The sequence below is a fragment of the Canis aureus genome, chromosome 9, assembly GCF_053574225.1.
Source record: "Canis aureus isolate CA01 chromosome 9, VMU_Caureus_v.1.0, whole genome shotgun sequence".
NCBI lineage: Eukaryota > Metazoa > Chordata > Mammalia > Carnivora > Canidae > Canis > Canis aureus.
Genome location: NC_135619.1, coordinates 74,343,054 through 74,368,981, shown reverse-complemented (window position 1 = coordinate 74,368,981; position 25,928 = coordinate 74,343,054). Strand labels below are relative to the sequence as shown.

Sequence of the window (25,928 nt, the reverse complement as noted above, 5' to 3'; positions counted from 1 at the left end):
GCCCAATGTGGGCTCGATCCCCAAACCCCAGGGTCATGACCTGAGCCAAAGGCAGACACTCAGGTGCCCCAATACTAGCTTTTATAATTGCCTATGTGTCTGACTTTATTGAGATATTTATTTCTCTATATGTCTTCAAGTTACTGTCTGATGTCTTTTCATCTCATCTTGTAGGACTGAGTATTTATTGCAGGGCAGGTCTAGTGGTCACAAAGTCTCTCAATTTTTGTTGATCTGGTAATGTGTTCTTTTCTCTCACTTTTGTCAGGTACGGGATTCTTGATTGAGGTTTCTTTTAGCTCTTCGCATATATCAATCCCTGCTTTCTGGCCTCAAAGATTCATTTTTTTTTAAACAAACAAACATTTATTTATTTATTTTGAGAGAGAGAGAGACCCTAAGCAGGGAGAGAGGCAGGAGATAATCTCAATCAGACTCCCCTCTGAGCACAAAGCCTCACATGGGGCTTGATCTCATGACCCTGAGGTCAAGACTTGAGCTGAAATCGAGTCAGACACTTAACCAACTGAACCACCCAGGTGTCTCTGGCTTCCAAAGTTTCTGAAGAGAAATCTGTTGGTCATCTCACTTAGATGTAATTCACTTCTCTTGTTGCCTTCAAGATTCTTTTTCTTTTGAAAGTTTGATTATAACGTGTCATGGTGTTGATCTCTTTGAGTTCATCTTACTTAAAGTTTGTTGAACTTCTTGCATGTTTATACTCATGTTTTCCATCAAATGTGGGAGGTTTTCAGCCATTAAGTAGTCAAATATTCTCTCTACCCCACTTTCTTCCTTTTCCCTCTGCTACTCCCATGATGTGTATGTTGGTCCTCTGCATACAGGTCCCTTAGGGTCTGTTCACTTTTCTCCCACCTGTTTTCTTTCTCTTCCTCACTCTTGATCACTTCTGTTGTCCTACCTTCACTGATACTTCTTCTTGCTCAGATCTGCCTTTGAATCCCTCTAGCAAATGTTTCATTTCAGTCACTGCACTTCTCAGTTACAGAATTTCATTTTAATTTCTACTTAGGTTTCTTTTTTCTTTTTTTTTCTACTTAGGTTTCTATCTCTTTTTTTTGTATCTCCATCTTGTTCACACATCACTCTGTTACCTTTCTCCACATCTTCCTTTAGATCTTTGAATATCTTTAAGATCATTGTTTTAAAGTCTTAACCTAGTAGGTCTGTCATCTGTCTTTTTCAGGGATAGTTTCTGTTGATTTCTTTTTTCTTTGGACCATACTTCCTGTTTTTTCATATGTCTTGTAACTTTTTGTTAAACCATGGACATTTAAATGTAATAATGTGGCAACTCTGGAAATCGGATTCTTCCCCTTCCCCAGGGTTTGCTCTCTATTGTTACAGATTTTGTTTCTTGTTTTTATTTTGATCATTGTAGGCTGTCTTTGTGCTGAGGATCAGTCTGAAGTGTAGCCATAATGTTTTTCTGGGGGGTCTTTTCTGAGATTTCATGATCACTTGCTGATTTCCCCCATACATGCAGTCATTTCTGAATGCCTTACTGTTTACCGTCTGGCTTCCAGAGGGGAAGAAAGTAAAAAATGAAGGGTTAGAAGGGCACTAACTCCTTACATTCCCTGTAAGTCACTTTAGCCAGAGGGAGAGAGTTTTGGAACAATGTGGAGGACCTCACTGCAGTGGCCCCTTGCTTCTTCTCTGCACTCTGTGATCAGATGCAGCAATCAGTGATCAGAACACAGATCCTCAGTATTTGGAGGACAAGGTCTTTTTTGCCTACCTTGGTTCCCACCCATTGTGTGCAGACTGCTCCAAGAACATGTACACAGCTGCCTCCCCCGTTGCAGGCATGGGGCTGGGGTATAGGTAGCCGCTACTGTGTTAAGAGCTGAGACTGACCCAAATTAACCACAATTTGTTGTCCAAGTCTTTCCCCTAGAAATGACAAGACTTCAACAGACTCCAGAGCTCCAAAATAGTTAAATCAGACAGATTTTGCTGGCCCAATTGTCTAAGTGGGAAGGCAGATTCCTGATGCTTCCTACTCTGCTGTCTTCCCAGAATCTTCTCCAAGATATGTGTATTTTATAGACATTACACAATGCATACATGCATACATAATCTCCCCCAAATGATAAGATTGTTCATCCAAAAAATAAAAGCGACTAAACTAAAAGCCTTTTAGAACAAAAAATACAATCTGATAAGATCACTGATTACAAGATAAATGTACAAAGCTCACTAGACTAACATTTTATGCCTAGTACCTACTAAGATAATTTTTATGGGAAATGGTCTGATTTACAGTATTGGCTAAAACTATGAAAAGAACTGCTCAAGACCTATATGACAACAGCTCCATGGAGAATATCTAAAACTAAAGAATCAGGAAGGAGGACCAGAAGTAGTGGATTGAGGCAAAAGGGGCTGCCTGGTATGGTGGTGGCAGGAGGCAGAGAACTGACTTTTTCATTATAAGCTTGAGACTGCTATTGGACTTTTTAAACTATGTTTACATGTTAGTCTGGTAAAAATTTAAATCGAAAATTTAAAAATTCACAAGACAGAACAAATGTGTAAGAAGTGACAAGATGATTCCAGAACCCTGGAATTACAGCTTGTTAATAAAAGATTCAAAAGCCCTCCAGGGATTTTGTGCTAAGTGATAGCCCCACCAATGGCATATGCATGTATTTTTAAAAGACTTTATTTATTCTTGAGAGTCAGAGAGAGAGGCAGAGACATAGGCAGAGGGAGACGCAGGCTTCTTGCGGGGGGCCCAATGCAGGACTTGATCCCAGGACCTTGGGATCACAATCTGAGCTGAAGGCAGATAGATGTTCAACCACTGAGTCACCCAGGTACCCTGTCAGACGCCTGTATTAACTTCCAGCGCTTCACTTGCACAGCCCTAGGAGTGCGTGTTCAGAGTGAGGCACCTCGGAAACAACATTTAACGGCAGGCTCAACATTTACAGAATCCTGAGAGTGAGCATCTCCTGAAATGCTGTGTCCTTGTGGCTCGCTTTGTCGTGGGTCTGGCCCTGATTGTGTTCCTGGGTGATTGCAGAGATCAATGCCACCACTGACTACTTGCAAGAAGTGGGGATAGGCATATCTATCACATCTCAATACATCTAACTCTCCAGCTTAGCCTGTGCAGACTTTGGATGCATCGTAGGAGTGTGAGTGAACTATAGGCATGATCAGGCAGTGGCCCCCACCCGCACCTGCTGTCCTACGTGTAGTAAGTTTACTGGAGCAGATCAGCAAGGCCCCTGGCCCTCGGCATGTAGCTAGGGGCCCAGCTAATGCCTTTCCTCCTTGCTAATTTTTAAGGGACCACCAGAAGCAGTCTGCTTTCTTTCACCTGGCAGGGTCAACAGTACACTTTCACAGTGTTGCCTCCTCACTATGTAAAGTCTCCTGCTCTCTGCTGCAATACAGTCCAGAGATCTCTATTATGTCTTTTCATTGTCCGTAACTTACGCTTCCAGAAAAGCAGAGAAAAATATTTAATTTGCATATGAGTCACCTGGGGATTGTTCAAGTCCAGATTCTGATCCACTAGGGCCCAAGGCAGGCATTCTGCATTTCTAAAGATCTTCCGGCATATGCCAATGTTGATAATCTTTTGCCCTCTATTAGTATCGAGGTCTTATTACACTGATGTATTTAAATGTAGTCAAATAAAAACACCAAAAAATTTTGTCTTTTAATTTACTTTTGCTTAATTTACTTTTCTCTTTCTTTTTAAAATTGTGATAAAATATATGTAACCTAAAACTCCCCATGTAAGCCAACTTAAAGCATACAACGCAGTGGCATTGAGTACATTCACATTGTTGTGCAACCATCCCCACCATCCATCTCCAGAATTTTTTTCATCTTGTGAGACCAAAACTCTGTACCCATTAAGTAACAACTCCCTATTTTCTGCTCCTGCCAGCCCTGGCAAACATCAATCTACTTTCCATCTCCATGAATTGATCTTTTCTTTATCTTAACTTTCCACAGAATTTCACACTGGCTACCACATTATACTGCTTGGATGTGATAAATAAGAAATAGCAAGTATGTGAGATGTCTTAAGACATGCATGGGGGGATCCCCAGGTGGCTCAGCGGTTTGGCGCCTGCCTTCAGCCCAGGGCGCGATCCTGGAGACCCGGGATCGAATCCCACGTCGGGCTCCCGGTGCATGGAGCCTGCTTCTCCCTCTGCCTGTGTCTCTGCCTCTCTCTCTCTCTGTCTCTCTGTGTGTGTGTGTGTGTCTCTCTCATGAATAAATGAATAAAATCTTAAAAAAAAAAAAAGACATGCATGAACCTGAGCGTGGGAGCTGCCCCTTCCCTGAAAAACTTAGGAACCTATGATTTCTAAGTTTCTGGGAGTTATTTGGTCTGGAGGATTTTTGAATACCCCCTCTAAGGTAAAAGACAAATTGTTGGGACTCTTACTATCTACCATGATAAGAGGGGGAAAATGCTACATAGGCTTTTTTGGATTTTTGTTCCTTTTTGGACTTTTAAAAAAAGATTTTATTTATTCATGAGAGAGAGAGACGGGGAAGGGGAAGAGAGAGAGAGAGAGAGAGAGAGACAGAGGCAGAAACACAGGCAGAGGGGGAAGCAGGCTCCCTGTGGGGGCCCGATGTGGGACTCGATCCCAGGACCCCAGGATCATGCCTTGAGCAAAGGCAGATGCTCAACCACTAAGTCACCCAGGTGCCCCAGGATTTGGAAGCAACACATTTTATGTGCTGTCCTATTATCCATGTAGCCAGTTTCAGGAGGAGACCAGAACAAAAGAAGGCTCTGGAGATTAAGGCTGTTCTCCACAGACAAGCCACTCTACCATCCAGGCCCTATGATCCAGCAGATCCAACAGTCCTCAAAATATCCATGAGTTGCATAAATCACAGCCAGATCTCTAAAATTTTGGAGCAAGTCTATGCTGTCTTCTGGAGATGACTGAGCTCAGACGCTCACGTACTATTTCCATATGATGATAGAATGCTGCCCACGCAAAACCTATGGTGAGGGGAGTCTACCAACTCTTGGCTCATGACAGGAAACTCAGGCTAAATGGTCCCCAGCGTCCCATGATCAGACATGCAGTCTCCATGGAATCCCAGATGAAAGTCAGAAACAGTTTCTCTAAAGGAAAATAGTCATCTCTTCTGGAGATGACTCACCTCACCTCTGTAAAGATCCTATCTCCAAGTAGTGTCATATTCTCAGGGACTTCGATATGAATTTTAGGGGTCACAATTCAGCCCATCACAGCCTCCTTCCCAGCCACTCCAGTGCTTTCTCAACCGACCCACAAAGTAGCTATGGTGACAGGTACGGGGCTATTCGTGGGCTCAGTGACACAGGCTTCCTCTTCCCAGCCAGGCACTGTGGCCACTGCCCAACGCCTTATCTGACAACAGTGCAGACCAGTACTTAGCCCTTGACAGCACTGTTCCCTGGGGAAAGCCGCCAACCACCTGGTGGCAGGTCGATTGCACCGGATCTCTTCCAGCAGGGAGGGGCAATGATTCATCCTCTGGGATAGATGCATCCTGGACATGGACTTGGCCTCCTTGCCTGTAATGCTGCTGGCACCTCCACTCACAGACTCACGGAATGCCTCATCTACCATCATGGTATCCACACAGCATTGCTTCTGACCAAGGAATTCATTTCACCACCAGGGAAATGCAGCAGGGTGGGCTCCCGGCCATGGAATTCACTGGGCTTACCACATACCTTGTCACCCCAAAGTGGCTGGCCTGATTGAAGGGCTGAGTGACCTGCTGGAGATCCAGTTATGGTGCCAGCTGGGAGACGACATCCAGGAAGGATGGGGCTGTGCCTCACCCGATCCACTTGGGGTTATTACTACATACAGGGAGGGACACAGCTACTCTCGGTGCTGCGTCTCCTCATGGGGGAGAAGTGTCTTTTCTCGTGGGAAGGATAGACGTGTTTGGCGGGGAGTTTCATAAAGGTTTGATGTGTGTAGAAGAGTGTGTGTGGAAGCTATGGGCCTCCCTGCCCCAAACTCCTATTTCATTGGCCGGCTTGGGTGTTCTGGAACTTCTCTCCCTTGCCCCCTGAACTTTGTCAGTAGAGGGCGCTGGAGAGACAGTAAAGAAAGTAAAGAAGGGGGTTCTAATGCCCACCGGGCACTTCTCCCCAAGGGCAGCGTCCTCCACCGCGTCCTCAGGTGAATTTGCAGCAAGTTTGAGCACAGCACTTGCCTGTGCATGGCTTACCTGGATCCCAGGGAGCGACTCTCCACCAAGTTCTGCAGGCAGAGCACCTCAGGGAACCTCGCCAAGGCTGCGCCCTCTCCAATGAGGCCTGACTGAATCTCGGTGCTGGACTGGGGGGTGAGGAGACTTCTAGATTTTCCCCCTTCCTTGGAGCTCTGCCTCAGCCCTCAGGTGGTGGCTGCATATCTGCTGTGCTTAGAGCTCTCATCCTCGGGAGCCAACCCCTTGTTACCCCAACCCCCTGCTACCGTCCTTTAAACATCCCCTGTTCCAATTCCGGGGGGGGGGGCTCTTGATTGTGCCCTGAATGATGGAAAGACTAGGAAGTTGCTCAGCTACCAACATGGACCGTTGGTTATGGTAAAGGAGGCCTCCTGGAGGGCAGAGCTCCGGTGCAGACACAGGGTGGTGGAGTCTAGGGCTGGCCAAGAGACCTCACACAGTGGCCCGCCTTCTGAGCCGCCACCCATTTCTCCCCTCCCCTTCTTTTTTTTTTTTTTAAGATTTTATTTATTTATTTATTTATTTTTTTAAATTTTTATTTATTTATGATAATCACAGAGAGAGAGAGAGAGAGAGAGAGGCAGAGTCACAGGCAGAGGGAGAAGCAGGCTCCATGCACCGGGAGCCTGACGTGGGATTCGATCCCGGGTCTCCAGGATCGCGCCCTGGGCCAAAGGCAGGCGCCAAACCGCTGCGCCACCCAGGGATCCCAAGATTTTATTTATTTATGTGTGTGTGTGAGAGAGAGAGAGAGAGAGAGAAGACAGAAGCAGAGGGAGAAGCAGGCTCCATGCAGGGAGCCCAACGTGGGACTCGATCCTGGGTCTCCAGGATCACGCCCTGGGCCGAAGGTGGCGCTAAACTGCGGAGCCACCTGGGCTGCTCATCCCTCCCCTTCTTTTTAAAAGATTTTTTTATTTTGGGGGGTCGATGGGGCAGAGGGAGAGGGGAAGAATCTCAAATAGATACCACCTGCCCCCAGCACAGAGCTTGACCCAGGGCTCGATCTCACGACCCTGAGATCATGACCTGAGCCAAAATCAAGAGTCAGACACTCAACCAACTGAACCACCCAGGCGCCCCATCGCCCCGTCGCCCCAGCCCCCTTTTAAATGATGTTGCCAACGCTGGCAGCTGTCCTGTCCCTGCACCACGGTCTGTGTTGAGCGTGTCAGGCAACTGACTTGTTTTGTTAGGTCATGGCGTGTGGGTCTGGGGTCACTGGCCCACGGAGCTCCGCTTGAGAGGCACCTACATTCAGTCCTGCTAAAAGGTCAGAGGTCACGCATGGCCCACTTGATCTATGAGGGGACGAGACCCTGGGACCTGGGAGCGGGCGCACCTGTGTTTCCCGGGGAAGCGTGTAAGTCCTCACAGTCACAAGGCAGCTTGGGGGAAGGGCCACAGGGCTCTCCAGTTTCTCCCATCAGAGGGGAAACTATCTCGCCAGCCCTTGAATCTGGAGCTGGTCCTGTGACTGGCTTTGACCACTGGGACCTCAGCCAATGCGATCCAAGCAGAAGCATTCGTGGAAAAGCACTTGTGCACCGGGCTGGCCTCTGCTTGCTGCCGGAACCTTCTGGCCATCGTGTGAACAAGCCCAGGCCAGCCTCCTGGAGAGGAGCGGCCCCAGCTGTTCCAGCCATCCGCCTTGACCCTGACAACCCCCCGGGCCTCAGGGTGTCTCTGCAGGGACGGTCACTGTTCCTATGGGAGCACCGACCCCCTGGCTCACCGCAGTCCTTAATGCGCCACCGCCTGGAAGCTCCTAGAACCAGGGCGCCACTCCCTCCTGGGGCCGCCCCGACACAGCCTTCCCACCTGAGCCCTGGCAGGTGCATCACAAGCCCGAGCCGTCCACCAAGTCCAAGGACCGTCTGCTGCTCTAAGGTGAGGGACAGAAGCCAGGGCCTGACGCGGGCAGTGCTTGCTTCTCGCCGCCGCCGTCCTCTGCTGTCGCTGGGCTCTCCCTGGCATCCTTGGGGACCTGGGCCCCTGCCCGCCGTCCCTCCCACGATTCTGTCAGCACCCACGAGGGCTTCCCCCCCGCCGGCTGCCTGCCTCCTCGAGCCCTCGGCGCCCAGCGTGAGCACCTCGCAAGGTCAGGCCCACCGTGTGCTCACCAGGACCCACATCCTTCCGTGACCTCAACTCTAAGGGTCCTTCCCAGTGACCAGAGCTTCTGTCCCAGCACTCGCTGCCCCCTGTGACTCTACCCAGCAGTCCTCCACAGCCACCACCTCCCATTGAGCCGCCTGGTTCTGCGGGGTCGCACCCTCCACCCGCTCCTGGGCGCCCGGCCCGCAGGCGTTTGGCAGTGACCTTTCCCGGGGAGCCCTCGCCCCCCTGAGACCGCTGGACCACAGCCCTGGTCTCAGTTAAACCCAACACCGGGCGGGGGCGCCTGGGTGGCTCAGGGGTTGAGCGTCTGCCTTGGGCTCAGGGCGTGACCCCGAGGTCCTGGGATCGGGTCCCATGTCGGGCTCCCTGCATGGAGCCAGCTTCTCCCTCTGCCTGTGTCTCTGCCCCTCTCTCTGTCTCTCATGGATAAATACATAGAATCTTAAACAAACAGACAGACAAACAACGCTGGGACTTGGGGGGACCCCTGAGTACTAAACTTGGCTGGAGAAAAACTCAGGCTGCTGATGAACCCACTTCAAAGGGCACTTGATCTGCTGGACAATCCCACACACGGGACCCTGGGCCTTGTCTCCTCTCCCCTGGAACCTCCAGCTGCACTAGCTTCCATTTCTCAATTAAATGTCAGATTATAAAATGTTGATGTATAACACTTTCATGTGGTTCAGTAATAAAAAATTATTTATTTATTTTAGATTTTTAAAAATTTATTTATTCATGGAGACACAGAAAGAGAGAGAGAGAGAGAGAGAGGCAGAGACACAGGCAGAGGGAGAAGCAGGCTCCATGCAGGGAGCCCGACGTGGGACTTGATCCCGAGACTCCAGGATCATACCCCGAGCTGAAGGTGGTGCTAAACCGCTGCACCACTGGGGCTACCCAATAATAAAAATTTTTAAAATTTAAAACAAGATATACAGTGAAATATTTCCTCCTCAGGGCTCCTTGGTGGCTGTTGGTGAAGTGTCTGCCTTTGGCTCGGGTCATGATCTCAGGGTCCTGGGATTGAGCCCCAAATCAGGCTCCCTGCTCAGCTAGAAACCTGCTTCTCCCTCTGCCTGCTGCTCCCCTGCTTGTGCATGCTCACTTGCACATGCTCTCTGTTGAATAAATAAATAAAATCTTTATCAAAAAGATAAATAAAAATTTAAAAGGAAAAAAAATCTCTCCTTCTCAATCTCTGTCTCCCTCCCCATCACCCACCTACCTCCTCCTCTCTCTCCCTCTACTTCTGGTGTGTACACAGCCACCTGTGTGCCCGCACACTCACAAGTAACCACTCTTATTAGTTCCTGCTTTGTTCTAGGCTGCCTTAATGCACACATAGACTGATACAAATGAATATATATGACTTGTAAGAAACAAGATTCTCTCTAGATCTTTTCCCACTTTTTATTTATTTATTTTTAAAAGATTTTATCCATTTATTCACAAGAGGCACACACACAGAGAGAGAGAGAGAGAGAGAGAGAGAGAGAGAGAGAGAAGCAGGCTCCATGCAGGGAGCCCGACGCGGAACTCGATCCTAGGTCTCCAGGGTCAGGCCCTAGGCTGAAGGCAGCACTAAACCGCTGAGCTACCCAGGCTGCCCTTTTCCCACTTTTTAAAAAGATTTTTAAAAATGCATTTGAGAGAGAGAGAGAGAGCACAAGCAGAGGAAGAGGCAGAGGGAGAAGCAGGCTCCCTAAGGAGCAGGGAGTGCAATGCAGGGCTCCATCCCAGGACCCCGGGACCATGACCTGAGCTGAAGGCAGACGCCTAACCGACTGAGCCACCCTGGCGCCCCTCTGTTCCCACTGTTATCTATTGGAACGCAACACACCACAAACTGTTCCACGTTGTGCTTTTTTTCTCCTTGACATTACCTATTGGAACAATTTCAGCATGAGGACAGAGAGAACTTCCTCATGCTTGTGTACAGCTGTATAGTGCTCCATTGTCTGGGGCACTCAATTACTTCCCCCGAGCTCCTGCTGGACGCGTAGGGAGTTTCCAACACTTGGCTACTCCACGGTGACTAGCCTGGTACCCGCATCACTTTGCGTGGATATTAGAGTGTGGATAAGATACATTCCTGGAAGGGCAATGGTTCAGTTTCTGTTGACTTGACTCATGTTGCCAAATGGCCCTCCACGGGGACTGAGTAAAATTACCCTCCCCGTGTACTGAGTGAGAGTACTTGATGGCTGTGAGCCCCGCCATCCGGTGTTGTCACCCACTTGAGTTTTGGACAATCTAATGAGACACACTATTTCTGCAAGCCTCTCAAACTTCACCCCCAACACATCTCTCCCTGGGGCCTCCTTCATCTGCACTCAGGTCTTCCTCATCTGGGAGGTGGCACCACTGTCCCCCCTGCCTGGGTCGTTTTGATGGTTCAGGGACTACTTTTCTCTGCACCCCACTCCAGAGCCAACCCCATGTCCCTCCACATCGCAGCGCTCGCTGACAACATCATCTCTCCCCCAGGCAACACGAGCACCCCTCGAAGGGCCCCCTGGCCCGCCCCGACACCTCCATTCTCCACACAGCTGCCAGAGGGGCCTTTCCAGGTCATACATCACATCAGTCCCAACTGCCTCTTCGGAATCCTCAATGCTTTCCTTTTACAGCTGGAGTGAACCCCAACTCCCAGCCTCGGCTGCGGTTCTCAGACTCCTGGCTGCCTCTTTGGTTGGATCTGGCTCTGCTTCCCCCCTGCACCACTCACCCCTGGAGCTCCTTCCCAAGAACTGGAACCTTTCCAGCACCACCCACGCTGTCCCCCCTGCACTGCTCTGGCCGGGTCTGATTAAGCGGCCTTGTCAAGTCTGAGGTCCCCAACCAGGTCTCCTCTTGCGTGAGCACTCTGCACCTCTGCCTGGCCGCGGCTGGGGCTGCCTCACCCTAATCTGCCTTCATCTCCACTGAGTCACTCCCACCCAGCACCCCACTGCACTTGGACCTGAACTGTTTACTTGCTCTGTGCTTCTTGTGGGCCTCCGGGAATGTCAGCCCTTCTGGGCGGGGCAGGGATGGGGAAGGGCTGGAGGCCCCCCCCCCATGCTAGTGCCACGGCTATGAACTCCCTTCCTGTTCACACGGGGCCCCCCCATACAAACTGAGAACAGGTGGCCACCCCTGCTGCCCCCTCTGTCCCCTGAGCCTGGTGACTCCTCCACTAGGGTCAAATCTTTCCCCAAGGGGATTTCCCTGGAGGGGGGAGAGGGTGCAAGGGAGGGGGTGGAGGGGAGGAGGTGGGGGGTACAGGGAAGTTCCCGAAGTGGAACTCTTAGTGGTGGCAGGGCCCGTGACCTCATGCCCCTTCCCGTCCTCTTCCTCATTCCTCTTGGAGCTCCACCGGCCCAAGGGGGTGGGATGGGGGGGTGGCTCTGGGGTCCTCACCGCCACCACTGTGCTCTGAGGACCCCCACCTGTCATGGCTGCAGTCAGGCTGGGGTCCCGGCACCCCAGGCTTTCAGGCCTTTAGGTCCAGCAGGTCAGCCTGACCCGAGAGATCTGAAGCTTCCACCTGGCTCTGGGTGCATTCACTCCCTGTGGGTGGTACTGAGGGGGAGAGGCACGTTGGCCCTTGTCTCCCCCCCGCTCCCCCGCCCCAGCCCCTGCCCCACAGACCTGCCCTTTGAGGCTGCTGGCCTGGGACCAGGCACTGGGAGCCACATGGACCTGTAGGCCCAGCTCAGCTCAAGGGGAGGGGGGTTTCCTCCAGGCCCCTCCCTCCTTGCTCCCCACTGCTCCCTATCTCTTTGGTCTTAGCTTCCAGCCCAGTCCCATTGTCTCATCTCCCTTGCACTGGAACTGGCTGAAAGGGGCCCCAGACCCCCAGACTCCACGTGTGGGTTCCTTAGGGTCCCCCCTCAGTTATATGGAATGGAGAGGACTCTGGTCCTTAGGGACTCTGCCCTTCCCCAAATCACCTGGGCCAGGTGAACAGGTGTCCAGGTGAGCTAGGGCCATCTCTGCAGACAGACTGTGGGGCTCCTTTGACCGCAGCTGTGAGGTCAGTTCCAGAAATATAAGGTCAGTTCCCACTGGGCCCCATAGCTGGAGTTGAAAAGATTGCTGGGATTCCACCCCCTACCCACCCCCATCCTCAGAAGAAATGTGGGAGAGACCAAACCAGCTAAGGAAACTGAGGCATGAAAGAGCAAAGTGACCGGTCGTCCCCATAGGCCGACTCCCCTTCAAAGCTCATGCTCATTGGTGAGAAGGGGGAGGAGGTGACGTAGGGCTGGACTCACAGAGGGTTTGACACAGAGCCTGGGGAGACAGGATTTGCAAGAGACCGGGAGGCTGAGGAAGCCACCACTGCCCCATTCCTGCTCCCAAAATAAATCACTCCAAGCCATTTTAAAAATCAGTTTTATATTAAGCTATAAAAACTCAGACCCTGTCCTGAGTACATACATACAAAAGCAGTACTATCAAAAATAATATTAACAACATCAAATATACTAACTCCTACAGACATACAAAGTCCCTTGTATACCACTTACACAGGCCAGTTGCTGGCCACAGTACCTGGAAAGAGGGGACAAACCCAAGAGCCCTGGCCCCCGACCCCACCGCAGTGCGCTCAGATGCACGGGGCTGAGTCCCGCAGGAGCCTGCCGGACGCCCTCTCAAGCTCAGAGGCCTAGGAGCGTTCCTGAAGCCGCGTTTTCCTGGGGTAGGATGACGCACACTCCAGGGCCGGGGGTGGATGGAGGCCTTGCGGGGGGAACCTCAGGCCCCCCACCCTAGGAAGCCCACGTCCTCACACCTGGAACCTGTGATTACATCAGGGTCCAGGGCGAAAGAGCCTGAGGTTGCAGGTGGATGAAGGCTACTCATCAGCTAACCTTAAAGTCGGGGCTGATCCCAGATGCCCTGGGTGGGCCAAAGGTAATCAAAAGGGTCTTTAAAAGTGGAAGAGGGGGGCCAGAGGGGAGGTCTGAGGTCTGTGATGTGAAAAGGATTCATCTGGCCACTGCTGGCTTTGATGATGGAGGGAGCCATGGGCCAGGGAATCCAGGCAGCTTCCAAAACCTGGGAGAAGTAAGGAACCTCCCCGCAGAGCCTCCAGAAGGAACCAGCCCCACGGACACCTTGGTTTTAGCCCAGGAGACCTGTGTCGGACTTCTCCCTCCAGAGCGGGAAGAGAAGTTCCGGTTTCAACTACCACATTTGTGGAAACGTGTTAGCAGCAATGGGACACTGACACAGAAGCCAAGGGATCAGAGGTCAAGCTTGCCCTGTCTAGACCTCAGGATGACTTCCAGGTGGAAGACCCAGGGTGTGCAGATTCCAAATAAGAGTTCGTTGTTGCTTTCTTCATTCCTTCCTAGTTCTGCCTTCGATTCCATGAACACGTTGAGCCCCACTCACTGCCTGGGTCAGAGGCGGCGGGATGGGCGAGCCCCTGTCCCCCGGCAGCTGGGAAGGCGCTCAGACCCAGCCACGGGGAGGGCAGTTAGGATAGACCGTGGCGGGCCCCACGGACAGGAGGTAACCCTGGGGGGCTCTACTCGGCCAGTCTCCCTCTTGGCCCCCTCCTCCAGTACATGTAGATCAACCGTCACTTACAGAGTTTCTCGGGGATTGCCTCATTGCCTCCGCAGGATGGGCCCTCCCACCCCCTGGGACAGCTAAGTAACCTGGGTCAGTCCAATTCCAGTCTCCCACGGGCAAGTGCCTTGGCTGAGGCTGGGTAGCAGCAGCAGCAGCAGTAGGCAGGAAGCCTGCTGAGGGCCATGAAGTCGGGTGGTTGCCCACCCATGGGGTTGCGTCCAATGCTTGATGGGTGCTCACAAGGAGGCCAGGCCGCAGGAAAAGCTAACCGACCTTTATAAGTGAAAATAGGGGCTTGGAGGACTGCTGCATCCCCTCGCTGACGTCCAGGATGCTCCGGATGCTCTTGACCTCGTTGCTCGACAGGTTTCCCTTGATGGCCAAGATGGCACTCAGGTGGCCTTTGCTGGCAGGGAGAGCATCCTGTCAGTTCAGCCTCTAGCCTCATCACCCACAGCCCTGCTCACGCCTCTCCCCAGTTCCCCAGACTCCTGGCCCCATCCACAGGGCCTTGCAGCCAAGCCCTGCCCATAAGGGGAGGTCTCATTCCCCTTTGCCCACTGTGCCCCAGCAGCACCAGACACCTGTCCTTCCCTAGAGTGCACCAAACCCCTGCCCACCTCAGGTCTTTATACTCCACACTCTTCAGGGCCTAGCTAAAATGTCACCTCTCCCAAGATTTCCCATCTCTCAGGTCAGCACCTCCTATCATTCAACAACCTTGGTTAAACAATCTTTACAGTTCATAAGTTTATTTCTTTATCTGACTACCTCATTATTACTAACCTTCATTAGGTGTAAGCTACGCGAGGGAGGACTAGACCTGGTCTGTCTTGAACTTCATTGCATCCCAGTACCTTGGACAAAGCCTGGCACTTAGCAGGAAACCACTCAATAATTGGTAGGATGAGTGGATGGAAGATGGATGGGTAGATGGATGAGTGGATGGGAAGTGAGTAGGTGGGTGGATGGGTAGATGGATGAATGGATGAATGGGTAGATAGATGGATGGATGAATAGGTGGGTGAATGGATGAATGAGTGGGTGGATGGGTAGGTGAGTAGATGGGTATTTATATGGGTGGGTGGACGGATGGGTAGGTGGATGAATGGATGGATAGATTGGTGGGTGGGTAGATGGATGGGTGGATAGATGAATGAATGGATGGGTAGACGGGTGGATGAATAGGTAGGTGAATAGATGGAGGAATGAATGGGTAGATGGGCAGATAGATATTTGAATAGATAGGTGGAAGGGTGGGTGAGCAGATGGATGGCTAGCTACATGGATGGAGAGATGAGATGAGTAGATGAGTAGACAGGTGTTTGTACGGGTGGATGGATGAATGGGTGAGTGTGTAGACAAGGAGAAAGGCAGGTAGACTGATGGAGTGGATCAGCCACAGGCTAGACTGGGCTAGACTAGGCTAAGCAACCCGATTCCAGACTGTTCACACTTTCCCTACCATGTCAGAAGACTCAGCTTAGAGAAACAATTGCCCTAGCTCATCAGATCCTCAGACAGCTGGGGGCTAAGCCTCCACGGCTTCTAGCAGGTCCCTATCTCTCTGGTCTTAGCTTCCTCTCTAAGGGGCAGTATCATATAAGGCTAAAAGTGTGGCCTGTGGGGACAGGCTACCTGGCTTTGCCATCTTGGCTTTACCACTGGCTAGCTGGGTCACCTTAGACAAGTCCCTTAAGTTCTCAAGGCCTCATCTGCAAAATGGGGGTGAAAAGCATCAGCTTTATAAGGTTGTAGTGAGGTTCAACGGCACGAGCCACTGTAAAAACCTTAGCACAGTGCTCGGCATGTGGTCAGCACTCAGCAAAGGTTACCTGCTGGGCCTGCATCATCGTGGTCAGTAACTGAGCTCTACTAGTCCCGAAGCCCTGGGTCCAGCCCCATCAGGCTCTGGCCAGCTCCAGCGGGGCCATGCGGACAGACTGCCCAGTTCTGCGGTGCCATCATTCTCACCTGAAGTCGGGGTACCGGGTGGCGTAAGTGGCCACCTCAATCTTGATGGCACTGGGGTCTTGCAGGCGAATGATCTCAGCGAGCGTGGGGAGGGCGTGGTGCAGCCAGGTCGCTGACGAGCCCTGCAGGCACAGGTCTGGTTGGAGGCAGGCCGCCCCTTCCCCGGAGGGCCCCGAGAAGTTCAGATCAGAACCCATTGGGTTTGGAGAGGCCCAGAGGTGGCCCTGGCGCCCGTGGGGCTTGGGAGGGGGAGGCAGGAGCTTACGTTCTGAGTGCAGAAGCGCTGGATGACCTCGGCGTTGGCCAGGATGTGCTCGGCCAGCTGCCGCTGCTGCTCCACCACCTTGAGGACCAGGCTCCGCTTGCTGAGGCGGATGATGTACTCCTTCACCAGGTGCAGGTGCACCACCTCCATGAGCTCCTGTGAGGGCGAGCAGGCAGGGGTATGGGGGCCGTCGCTAACGGGGAGCTCACCGCCTTCCCTCGAAGCCAGGAGTCCAGGGAGGGGCGGATGCCAAGCAAACAAGCGCATGCGTGTGCTTGTGTGGGTACATGCGCGTGTGTTTACAGGTATGTGCATGCACACTTGTTAAGGTGTGTGTCCGGACCGTGCCCACCCTCCCCACTGCCCACCAGGCCCAGCCACCAGCCCAGCACCTCCTCACCTTCTGGAAACAGTCGTGGAGCTCGGAGAACTCAGGCAGCCTTTCGCCCACGGTGGAGATGATGTCCCCCAGGGTCTGCGCCGGGGCCGCCCAGCGGGTCTGTGTGAACCTCTTGAACAGCGGCTGTGACGGCAGAGAAGCGGGATGTGGTCACACCTGCAGAGGAAGGCCGGCCAGCCCCCGACGCACGCACACTCGCACGCACGGCACAGCGCAGGGCCAGGCGGGGCCTCCAGGACCCCCAGGGCACCCGGGCAGAACTCGGGTCCTGTTCGCAGACAGGAAGAGGAGACAAGGGCCATGAACCCTTCTCCAAGGTCAAGCAGCTGCAGCTCTAAAACTGGGCGGGCCATCTGCCTGCCTCCAGGCCTTTTCCACCGCTCCCTCCGAAATAAATAAATTCCTGCATAAACAAAGACTTGTGCTTGGCTGGGGCTGTGAGGACCTGTGCCAAGTTGTCCAGGGTCACCGCCCGGCCTTCACCCCCGGCTGGCTACCCACCGCCTTCCGCCTTGGGCAGGAGGGCCACGGTAGGTTCCCGTGGCGGCAGGCAGGGAACCCCTGCTCTTTCTTCCCAGGGCCCCTGCCTCACCCTCTGCCCAGGGAGCCAAGGGGTTTCCGTGGACTTCGTGGCCACAGCAGAGGTGGCGGTGCTGCCAAGGGCTCTGAGCGCCCAGCTGGGCGTGAGGCATGGGGGCAGGGCACAGGCAGGAGGGTCTGGGGCCGCCGGAGTAAAAACGGCCTCACGACAGGGCTGAGTCTCGGGTGGGAGGGGGGCACTAAAGCTTCCCTGTGTGTTGCAGCCTGGGGACCCCTCTGAGGCCAAGTCCAGGCCGAAGTTGCCGGTCGGTCAAAAAGCCTCCAGGGCCTTGATCCCTGGGGCGACACACACCCATGCTTCGGCCATTCCTCCCTCCCATCCCTTTCCCCCCCAGGGCTAAGCTCAGCATGCACCCCGGGAGGCAGGCTCCAGCTACCTTCAGGTCCCCAAACAGGCTCTGGAGCAGGGTGTCAAAGCCGTGACTCTTGAGATCACTCAGGGGGCCCATCAGGTGGCCTGGGAGGTCTTGCAGTATCTGCCACTTCTGCTCCATGGCGGTGCTAGAAGGACACGGAAGGAGGTAGGGAGGTCACCCCAGCCCTGTCCAGACTACAGCGCCCTACCCAGAGAGCCCATGGGCCCTAGGCCCACTTCCTAAACCTAGAACCCCCTAGGACTCCCCATCCCCTGCAGAAGCAAGTCCAGATCACCCCATACCTGCTCCCTAGGCAGCACCGAGCCATCTCACCCCAGAGAACGCCTGCACCACCTGCTCTTAATCCACATCTAGACACCACACCCACTACATACGGGCATTATGAGAAGAAGATAAGGAATAAATCCTTTACGCGAACGCTTGACCCACCGGCACCTGAGGTTTGCTGCTGCCGCCTGGGCAATCTCCTCCCTGGCCATGCTCCTTGTAATTCCACATCTTTGCTTATGCCTCCCACCTCCCTCTGCACCCCGTGCTGCCCCTCCCCGCCCTTCCCTTCCGCTCCTCTCCAGTGGTCCGCTTCCTCCAACAGACTGGCAGGCCCCGTGATTCCCACAGACCCCTCCTTGGGCCCTTACCGGAAGGATAAGCAGTTGTTGATGTTGGCCATGACATTGGCCCTGTAATTTCTCAACTGTTTGCATCTCTCCAGAAATTCATCAAAGGCTCGCTGGTAGCTGGTGAAACCGGAAAGGGCACTTGCAGGACCAGCACAAACAGGCACAATAGCAGCCTCCGGCCTGCCCACAGGCCCTCCTGGGTTGACAGAGTGCTTTTCCTTCGACAGGCTCCCTGCTAGCCTCTAAGCATCATGTAACTGGCTTCCCACCCTAAGGCCAGTGAGGCCAAGGCCTCTGCAGAGCTCCTGCTGCCCCCACTCCTTCCCAGGTCCTTTTGTAGCTGGAGGGCAGTGTGTGTGTGGGGGGGCATTGGTGTTGAGGGGATGGGGAGGCAAACTGGTAGATGAAGGAGTCCTCAGAGATGGGGAGGGAGGCAGCCAAGAGAGATGCGGGGCTGGAGGCCCAGGGTACCAGCAGAAGGGAAGCCAAGGCCTCAGTCCCTCATGGGGCATCCTCTTTGCAGCTGGAGGCTGCAGTGCTAAGAGTTTCTTGACGAGTGGTCAGTTCACCTGAGGCTCTCAGGGCTCAGGTGGGAGGTTCGGAGGAAAGAACTCCTGCTATTAATGGGACACACCAGAGGCAGGAAGGGGACCCTGATCTAGCTTGGATACCCATGTGGGACACAGGCAGGGGAGGGGGCCCTGAGAGAAGTGGCTTCCACCCCCAGCCCCATACACAAGCAGGAGCACACCCACCTCCTCAGGAACGCAGCTAGCTCCAGCAGCAGCACGTTCTTTATCTGCACACCCAGGTCAAGGGTGATGCTCTCAGCCTTGGCCTGGCCCTGGGAGATGATCTGCAGGGGTGAGGGCTGAGCTGAGCAAGAGACCACCCAGACTAAGATGGCAGAGGGGGAAGGTGACATGCTGGCACAAGGGGTGGGTAGTGCTCGGAGAGGGCACGTGTTTGCACACACACAGGGACCGGACAGGAGTGGGCTCTGCGTGCCACACAGCATGCCACACAGCTTGTAGGAGAGCACGAGGGGCGGGCTGTGTCACCTGGATGATGTCGATGGCCAGCTCGCTGTGGTAGTGGCTGTCCAGCCTCTGGGGAGCCACATCCCGGGCCCAGCGCTGTGACTCCAGTTCCAGGGCACGGGCCATCAGCTCCTTCACGCTGGCCTGGGGGGAGGAGAGGCAGGGCAGGGTAGCACAGAGCCCGTCACCCTGCCCACGTGGAAGTCCCTGTCAAGCTCTTTGCCTGCGTCCTGTCCTGTCTTCGCGCCTCCCCTAGTTTCCTTCCTGCCCCTCCCTTGCCCTGGCCCAGGCGCTGGACTCACCACCTCGTTGGACAGGAACGTGGCCTCCAGCAGCCGGATCTGCCTGGGGGGCAGAAGGCTCCCAAGCTGCACTCTCTGCAGGTCTCCTGCCAGCTTGGGGCTGTTGATGATGTCACTGTGGGCAGAGGGGGGCCTGCATGAGGAAGACTGCACCCACTTAGCACCATGGCTCATGCTGAGCTTCTCAGTGTCAGCCTCAGCCTCTGGCCGGTCTCGAGCTCAATCCCCCCACTCCCACCCCTGCCTCTTCAACTCAGATGATGGGTCCCCTACCCGCTCAGACTGGTTCAGGTCAGAAACTGTGGAATCTTCCTGCCTGCGGACTCTCTCCTCCCTCTCCCTCCTCCCCATCCACTTCTGCTCCGGAATAGATCCCCCTGAGCAGATCAGCCTCCAGCCACCCCGCTCGATGCCCCAGCCACGACACCTCGAGCCTGGCTCATTGCAGGGGCCTGCCGTGCAACCTCCTTGTCCCCAGCAATGCCTCCTCCGCCCCTCCCTGCCACAGGGCCTCGATTGATCCCTCGCAGATAAAAGCCTGCTCCTCTGGCAGCAGCCGTGAGACCCCTCCCTCCCTGACTCCCTCTCTGCACTCCCAGCCTGCCAGACCGGGCACCCTGCCAGCCCGCCCCACCACCCCAGGCCGCCCGGCTGCCCCCCCGAGGATGGGCCAGTCCAGGCAGGAAGGGCTGCCCCACCCCAGCCACTCCACTCACTCCCATGGCGCCTCTGCGGGATCCTGGAGCCCCAGGGACCGACTGGCCCTGGCACTTCCTCAGGGGCCTTTGTCTTCCTGGACACTCAGGAATGGCCCTCTCACCATCTCCCAGCCTGGATGTGGCTGTCCCTTCGCTCCCTGTACTCTGGCCACTCTGGCCACACAGCCTCCACAGCACCACCCCGGACTCGCTCCCCGCAGAGACCTCCCGTGCCAGCCTCAGTTCCCTGCTGTGCCGACCCCAGTGGGCCCCAGGCCAAAAGCCCGGAGGTCACTGGGACAGGAAGGCTGGGGTGCAAGTGCCTAGTATTTCCTGGTGAGTCAGGAGAAACTGGGTCACGACTGGCTGCCTAGCCCGCAGCCCCTGCCCTCTGCTGGTTTCCCTACACCCCGCTGACTCACCCACCACCCCAACAGGGCCCTCCCTCTGGCCCCCCGCTGGAGGCTGACACACCAGCAGCAGCTGACACCACTGGCCACCCAGACGTGCCCCCGAGACCCTCAGGCACTGCTCACACATCTGTACCTCCAGGCTTCCTGCAGGCTTTACACCGGGGGGCCAGGATGCCTTATAGGAACCCAGGCCCCCGGGGCCCTGGCCATTTCCACCCAGCACTGCCGTCTGTCCTCACCCAGCTCGTATAGTGACAGATGTGCTCCGGGCCCCAGGGAGTCTGGGTAAATCGGAGGGAACGGGAGGCACTCTGTGTGCAGAGCCAGCCTCCCACCCAAGGAGCTCTGGGCCCCGGGGGCCAGAATCCAGCTCTGCGGTGGCCTCGCCGGGTGACCCTACACAATGGCCATATGGCCGGGCTCGGCCTCTGTTGTCTGTGCTGCCTGGGGGTGACCCGGGGCCTGCCAGGTAGATCCAAACACTGGCCAGCGCGGCACAACTCCCAGGAGGGCCATGGAAGAGGACTCCCTGGGTGGAGATCACCAACCTCCCTCCACCTTCTTGGGGGCCTGCCCTCTCCCCTCCCCTCCCGACTCTTCCAGCAGCCGGCAGAATTCGGTTCCTCCTCCTGTCCTTCCTCCTCCTCCGCCACCTCAGCAACGGCTTCCCCAAGGGACTGGGGCCGGTCAGGGCCTGCTGGTGTCACCCCATTTGGGAGCAGCAGGGTGAAGTGGGAGCCACTGCCCGTCTCCTCTGCCAGCGCCCTTCCGGCTCCGCCGGTCACCGCTCAGGTATGAGCGATGAAGTCTCTCTGCCTCGGTTTCCCCGGCTGGGGCACGTGGCACGTGGCACAAGCCAGTGTGTCCGGGGCTCCACGCGCCCGCCCCCCGCGCCCTGGCTCCTCGGAGGCCCTGGGGCCGGGGTTGGAGACTCGGGGGCACCGACCCGAGGCCCGCTGCCGCCGCGCGCACTCACTTGGGGTACAGGTTCTGCACCCAGAGCAGCAGCATGTAGGTGTCGCGCTCGCACAGCTCGAACTGCGCCACGGCGGCCAGCTGGGCCGCGAAGTGCTCGTGGTAGCTCTCGGCGTAGGCGGCCACCACGTCCAGGTCGGCGGGGGACAGCGGCTTCAGCCGCTCCACCACGGCCTCCAGGTCCTCCTTCATGGTGCGGCCCATGTGCAGGAAGGCGCGCTCGGCCTCCGAGCGGCCCTCGGCGTCCGCGGCCGGCCGCGCGCCCAGACGCTCCTGCGCCGCCTGCGCCACCGCGCGCCGCCACAGCTGCAGCCAGCGCCGAGGCCGCGCGGCCACCAGCGCCGAGCCCCCGGGCGCCCCCGCCGCCGCCGCCCGCCGGTCCTCGCGCTCCTGCTCCGCCAGCACCTGCAGCGCCTGGCGCAGCCGCTCGGGCGCCACGTCGAGCGGCCGCCGCAGCACGCCGAGCACCTGCTCGCGCAGCAGCACGTACAGCGCCTCCACCTTGCTCTGGCGCCGCACCAGCTCCTCCGCGCTCTCGCCGCCCGCCGCCGCCGCCGCCGCCAGCTCCCGCTCCAGCGCCAGCAGCGGCCGCGCCGCCTCCAGCCGCCCGCGCTCCAGCTCCGCCTTGAGCTCCTCCGCTGCGGGCCGGGCCGGACCGGTGAGCGCCGCCGCCCGCCGCAGGGCGCCCCCCGCCCCGCCCCCAGCCCCTCGTCCCGCCTTCCCTGGGCCCTGGGAGCCCCGCAGGCCCCGCCAGCCCGGATCCCGGGTCCCCACCCCGCCGGGCGGGGGGTGGGGGGGGTCAGCCTACCTGTGGGCAGCGGGCCGCTGGGCTCAGGCTGGGCCCCGGGGTCGCCCTCTGGCTCCGCCGAGCCGGGCTGACCCTTCTTCTTCCTCCCTTTGGTGAACACGCTGAGCATGCTGGCCAGGCCTTTGGACTTCTTCTTCTTCTTCTTCTTCAGAGCCTCTTCCTTGTCCCTGTCTGGGGCTCCCGCGGCCTCCAGGGGTGGCACCAGGTCTTCCGAAGACGCCTCCGACATGGAGGCCTCGGACTCCAACTCGGAGGTGGAGGGCAACTTCTGGGAGCTTCCCCGCAGGTCAGGACCCCCTGACGCAGTGTGCTGGCCTGGAAGGCCTTGGAAGAAAGTCATCATCTTCAGCATCACCCGGCTCAGGCCTGCAGATGGGCAGGGCGGAGGGGGCATGAAAGAGCGCTCGCTGCACGCAGGCGCTCACCGCAGCTCCCAGGCCCAAGCGCGGCGGTGGCAGCAGCAATGAGCTCGCTCGATCTAGTCTCACCACCGCCCTCAGGGTCTGGCCATCCCCTGGCCCAGAGGGGCACCGACAGTGCGGCTGCTTCCCCGGACACCAGTTTCTCAGCGCCCACAATTCCTCTTCCAATACCCCCCAGCCCCTTCCTCAAATCGCCAGAAGCAGGGCAGAATCTGGAGATGCCAAGTCTCCCAGATGGAGGGGGTCTTCACTTCATTGTGGCAAATCCATCCTCGGCAGCCCACCCTCTGGGCAAGGAGAAAGGACTGGAGAGCACCCATTAGACCCCGGCAGAAGTGGCAGAGACAGGCCCCCGGCACAGAGCAAGAATTGAGGTTCAGGAAGGTCACAGCACCCGAGGCTCCTCCGTCCTCCCCGCCCTCATCCTCTATCTTGCCTGGTTCATCTCTTGTCTTGTCTCCGTGGAGCCAGAGAGGGATGCTGTGAGCAGAAACATGGGTGCTCCTGCTGGGACCAGCTCCCTACCCTGGCCTTGGGGCTCAGGTCTAGAAATCATAGTGCCCTCTCAAAGTTCAAGGGCTGAGAAAGGACCCTGAAGAGACTTTCACATGTCAGCAGGGGCAAGGGGCCCAGTGAGGCACCCAGCTGCCTGAGGTCACGGGGCAACTCAGAGGGGGCAACTCAGACCGGGACCAGGCTTCCTGGCTCCCACTTCACCCTGCTGCTCCCAAATGGGGTGACATCATCATTACAAAGGCTTCCACTTTCCCAGCCCTCCCCGGGTGCCCATCCCTCCCATCTCTCTCTTATTTCCTTTAAGGAAGAGTATTATTATCCTCATTATGCAAAACTGCCCCAGGGAAATGTCCCTATGGTGACAGTTTAGGCTTGAAACTCAGACCCACCCGGTGCTGGGTCCTCCAGCCTGCATGTCCCGCCCCCCCCCCCCCACCTCATAGGCTGCATTCAGAGAGGTGGGACCACCTTGTGCCCAGCAGCACCCTCCCCAGCACCATGGCCATTATCAAAGCAAGGCCAGGACCAGTGAAGGGGAACATGGCTGAGCCCAGCAGAGGGGAGCATATAGGGCCAGGCCTCCCTGATGTCTGGGGCCATCCACGACCATAGTGCCTGCCCTCCTCCACCATCCAAGAGTAAATACAGTTGAGTTGTGACTCATGCAACACAATGACTTTGATTCACTTCTGCAACAGCCTTGCGAGGCACATGGAATGACCCATCATCCAGGAGAAATTGAGGTGGAGAGGACGGCTGGGAGGTGCTTGCCCCAAACACAAAGCAGGCGTGGATTAGGACTGTCAGACATTTTCCACAGCCCCTACTACCTACCCCTGCCCCCAGTCCAACTGTCCTGGGCCTCATCACAATCCCTGAGTTTGGCCAGAGCCACTTGGGGGCAGGAAGCCTGAAGTTTCTCCTAAACGGCTTCACCACGTGCCCTCTGCAGAGTCCAACACTGGAACTCAGTCACCTCTCTCATGTCGTTTGGGCTGAGTTCCACTCTAGGACCAAGTCACGGGTGCTCTGGGGAGCCCCAAAGCCAAAGTGCAAGGCTTCTAGGCTCTCTGCCCCAGCTCCCACTCTTTACCCATCGTGTTGTTGAACCACGCACCCACAGGAGCTGGTCTGGCCAGCTGGCTGGGGCTACTCAGCACCACCCTGACTGACCAGGGCCCCCCCTCCACCTCCATCCTCCAGCCAGGGTGAGGGAGAGGGCCACCCTGACCCACCAGCCTCACCTCTGCCCTCACTGTCCCACACCTCCTTGCTCCTTACATGTGCTAGGCTCTATCTGACCTCTTGCAGGTCCCCACATAACATCGCTGTCTCCTTGCCTCCCTGGTACAAAATCCTCCTCACCCTTTCAGGTCCTGCAGAGGCCCCCTTGGCTCCATCCCAGTCCTTGATTTTCAGAGGTAGCTGGTGCAGTGGAAAGAGAAGTGGCAGGGGGCGAGGGTCAGCTGGACCACTCACTGGAGTGTGGACAATAGGTCCTACCTCAATCTGTGAAACGGGCATGAGGACCCCCACCCCGCCTGCTGCTGACAGGAAGCGGCAAAACCCCAAAGCCACATGCTGGCCCCAAGCCAGCCTTCGTAAGGACACATATCCTGAGTCCATGTGTCTGTCAGGCCAACCTCAGCATTGTGGTAGAGCAAAAGAGGAAAGGAAAGGGATTCCTCTAGGCTGGGCTCCAGGCTGGACACACTGACTCAAGGGGCCTGCTCAGCAATATTGTGTGACCACAGCCTGTGGCCCCACGGTGGCACCCTCTCCTCTGGCACCGCACACCCCTTCCACTCCTTCCTGGGTCAGGGCTAAGGTTCACAAAGCCTCCCATGGTCTCTGCGCCTGGCTCTGCGTCCCAGCAAGAAAGGGAGGGCATAGCCATCCCTCCATGCAGGCGAAGTCACAAGGCCTAGGTCACAGCAGCCAGCCAACGTCCCCCCCCCCGCCCCCCCCCCCGCAGCCAGTCTTCTGCAAAAGGAGCAGAGGCCCCTGAGCCTTTCCCCACACCCCTCCCTCCCTGCCCTTCGCAGGACCCAGCCTTTTGCTGGCAGAACCAAGTCCCCCAGCCAGCGCAGCGAGCCTCAGTTTCCCTACAAGTGGGGCTGCCAGAGGCCTGGGGCCCTCGGAGGGGTCGCTCCCGGGTCGGGCGGCGGCGGCTCCGTCGGGGGAGCGGGCCGGGACTCGGGCGCAGGCGGGCGAGCCGGCGGCGGAGCGGCGGGGCCAGACGCTGTGCGGGCGGAGGTCACTTACTGTGTCCGGGCCGGGCCGGGCCGGGGCGCCGCTGTCCCCGCAGAGCCCGGCGCCGCCTTAAATAGCCCTCGGCCCCGCCTCCCGCCTCCCGCCTCCCGCCCCGCCCCGCCCGCCGCAGCCCTGGAAAACCCGCGGGCCCAGGCCAAGGCCGCGGCGGGGGCTGCCGGTGGCCCCGAACCCGGAGCGAGGGGGGCGGGGGGCGGCGTCACACCTTCCCAGCGGGGGCGGGGCGGCCAGGCTGGCCCGGCGTCGCCGCGGTCCCTGGGGCGCCGGGGAGCTCGGCCCTTGGGCTCAGCCTGCCGCGGGCCCATT

General features: G+C 56.5%; 1 protein-coding gene across 5 annotated transcripts; it reads right to left on the bottom strand.

Moving 5' to 3' along the window:
• Positions 1–12,737: 12,737 nt before the first annotated feature.
• On the bottom strand, positions 12,738–25,927 carry TNFAIP2 (TNF alpha induced protein 2). 5 transcript variants are annotated; one of them, XM_077910699.1, is made up of 14 exons: positions 25,617–25,745; positions 24,717–24,776; positions 23,272–23,315; positions 22,414–22,779; positions 21,607–22,243; positions 19,520–19,634; positions 19,239–19,361; positions 18,933–19,033; positions 18,196–18,294; positions 17,558–17,681; positions 16,581–16,703; positions 16,181–16,336; positions 15,916–16,037; positions 12,738–14,347 (listed from the first exon to the last, which is right to left on the bottom strand). In XM_077910699.1, exons 2-14 carry the CDS (start codon positions 24,749–24,751, stop codon positions 14,206–14,208), a joined length of 2,187 nt encoding a protein of 728 aa, XP_077766825.1. In that variant the 5' UTR covers positions 24,752–24,776; positions 25,617–25,745; the 3' UTR covers positions 12,738–14,205. The 5 variants fall into 5 exon arrangements, with proteins under 5 accessions (XP_077766825.1, XP_077766827.1, XP_077766828.1 ...); XM_077910701.1 differs by lacking the exons at positions 23,272–23,315; positions 25,617–25,745 and adding an exon at positions 25,828–25,904; XM_077910702.1 differs by lacking the exon at positions 23,272–23,315 and having other exon boundaries at positions 25,617–25,715.
• Position 25,928: the final 1 nt, after the last annotated feature.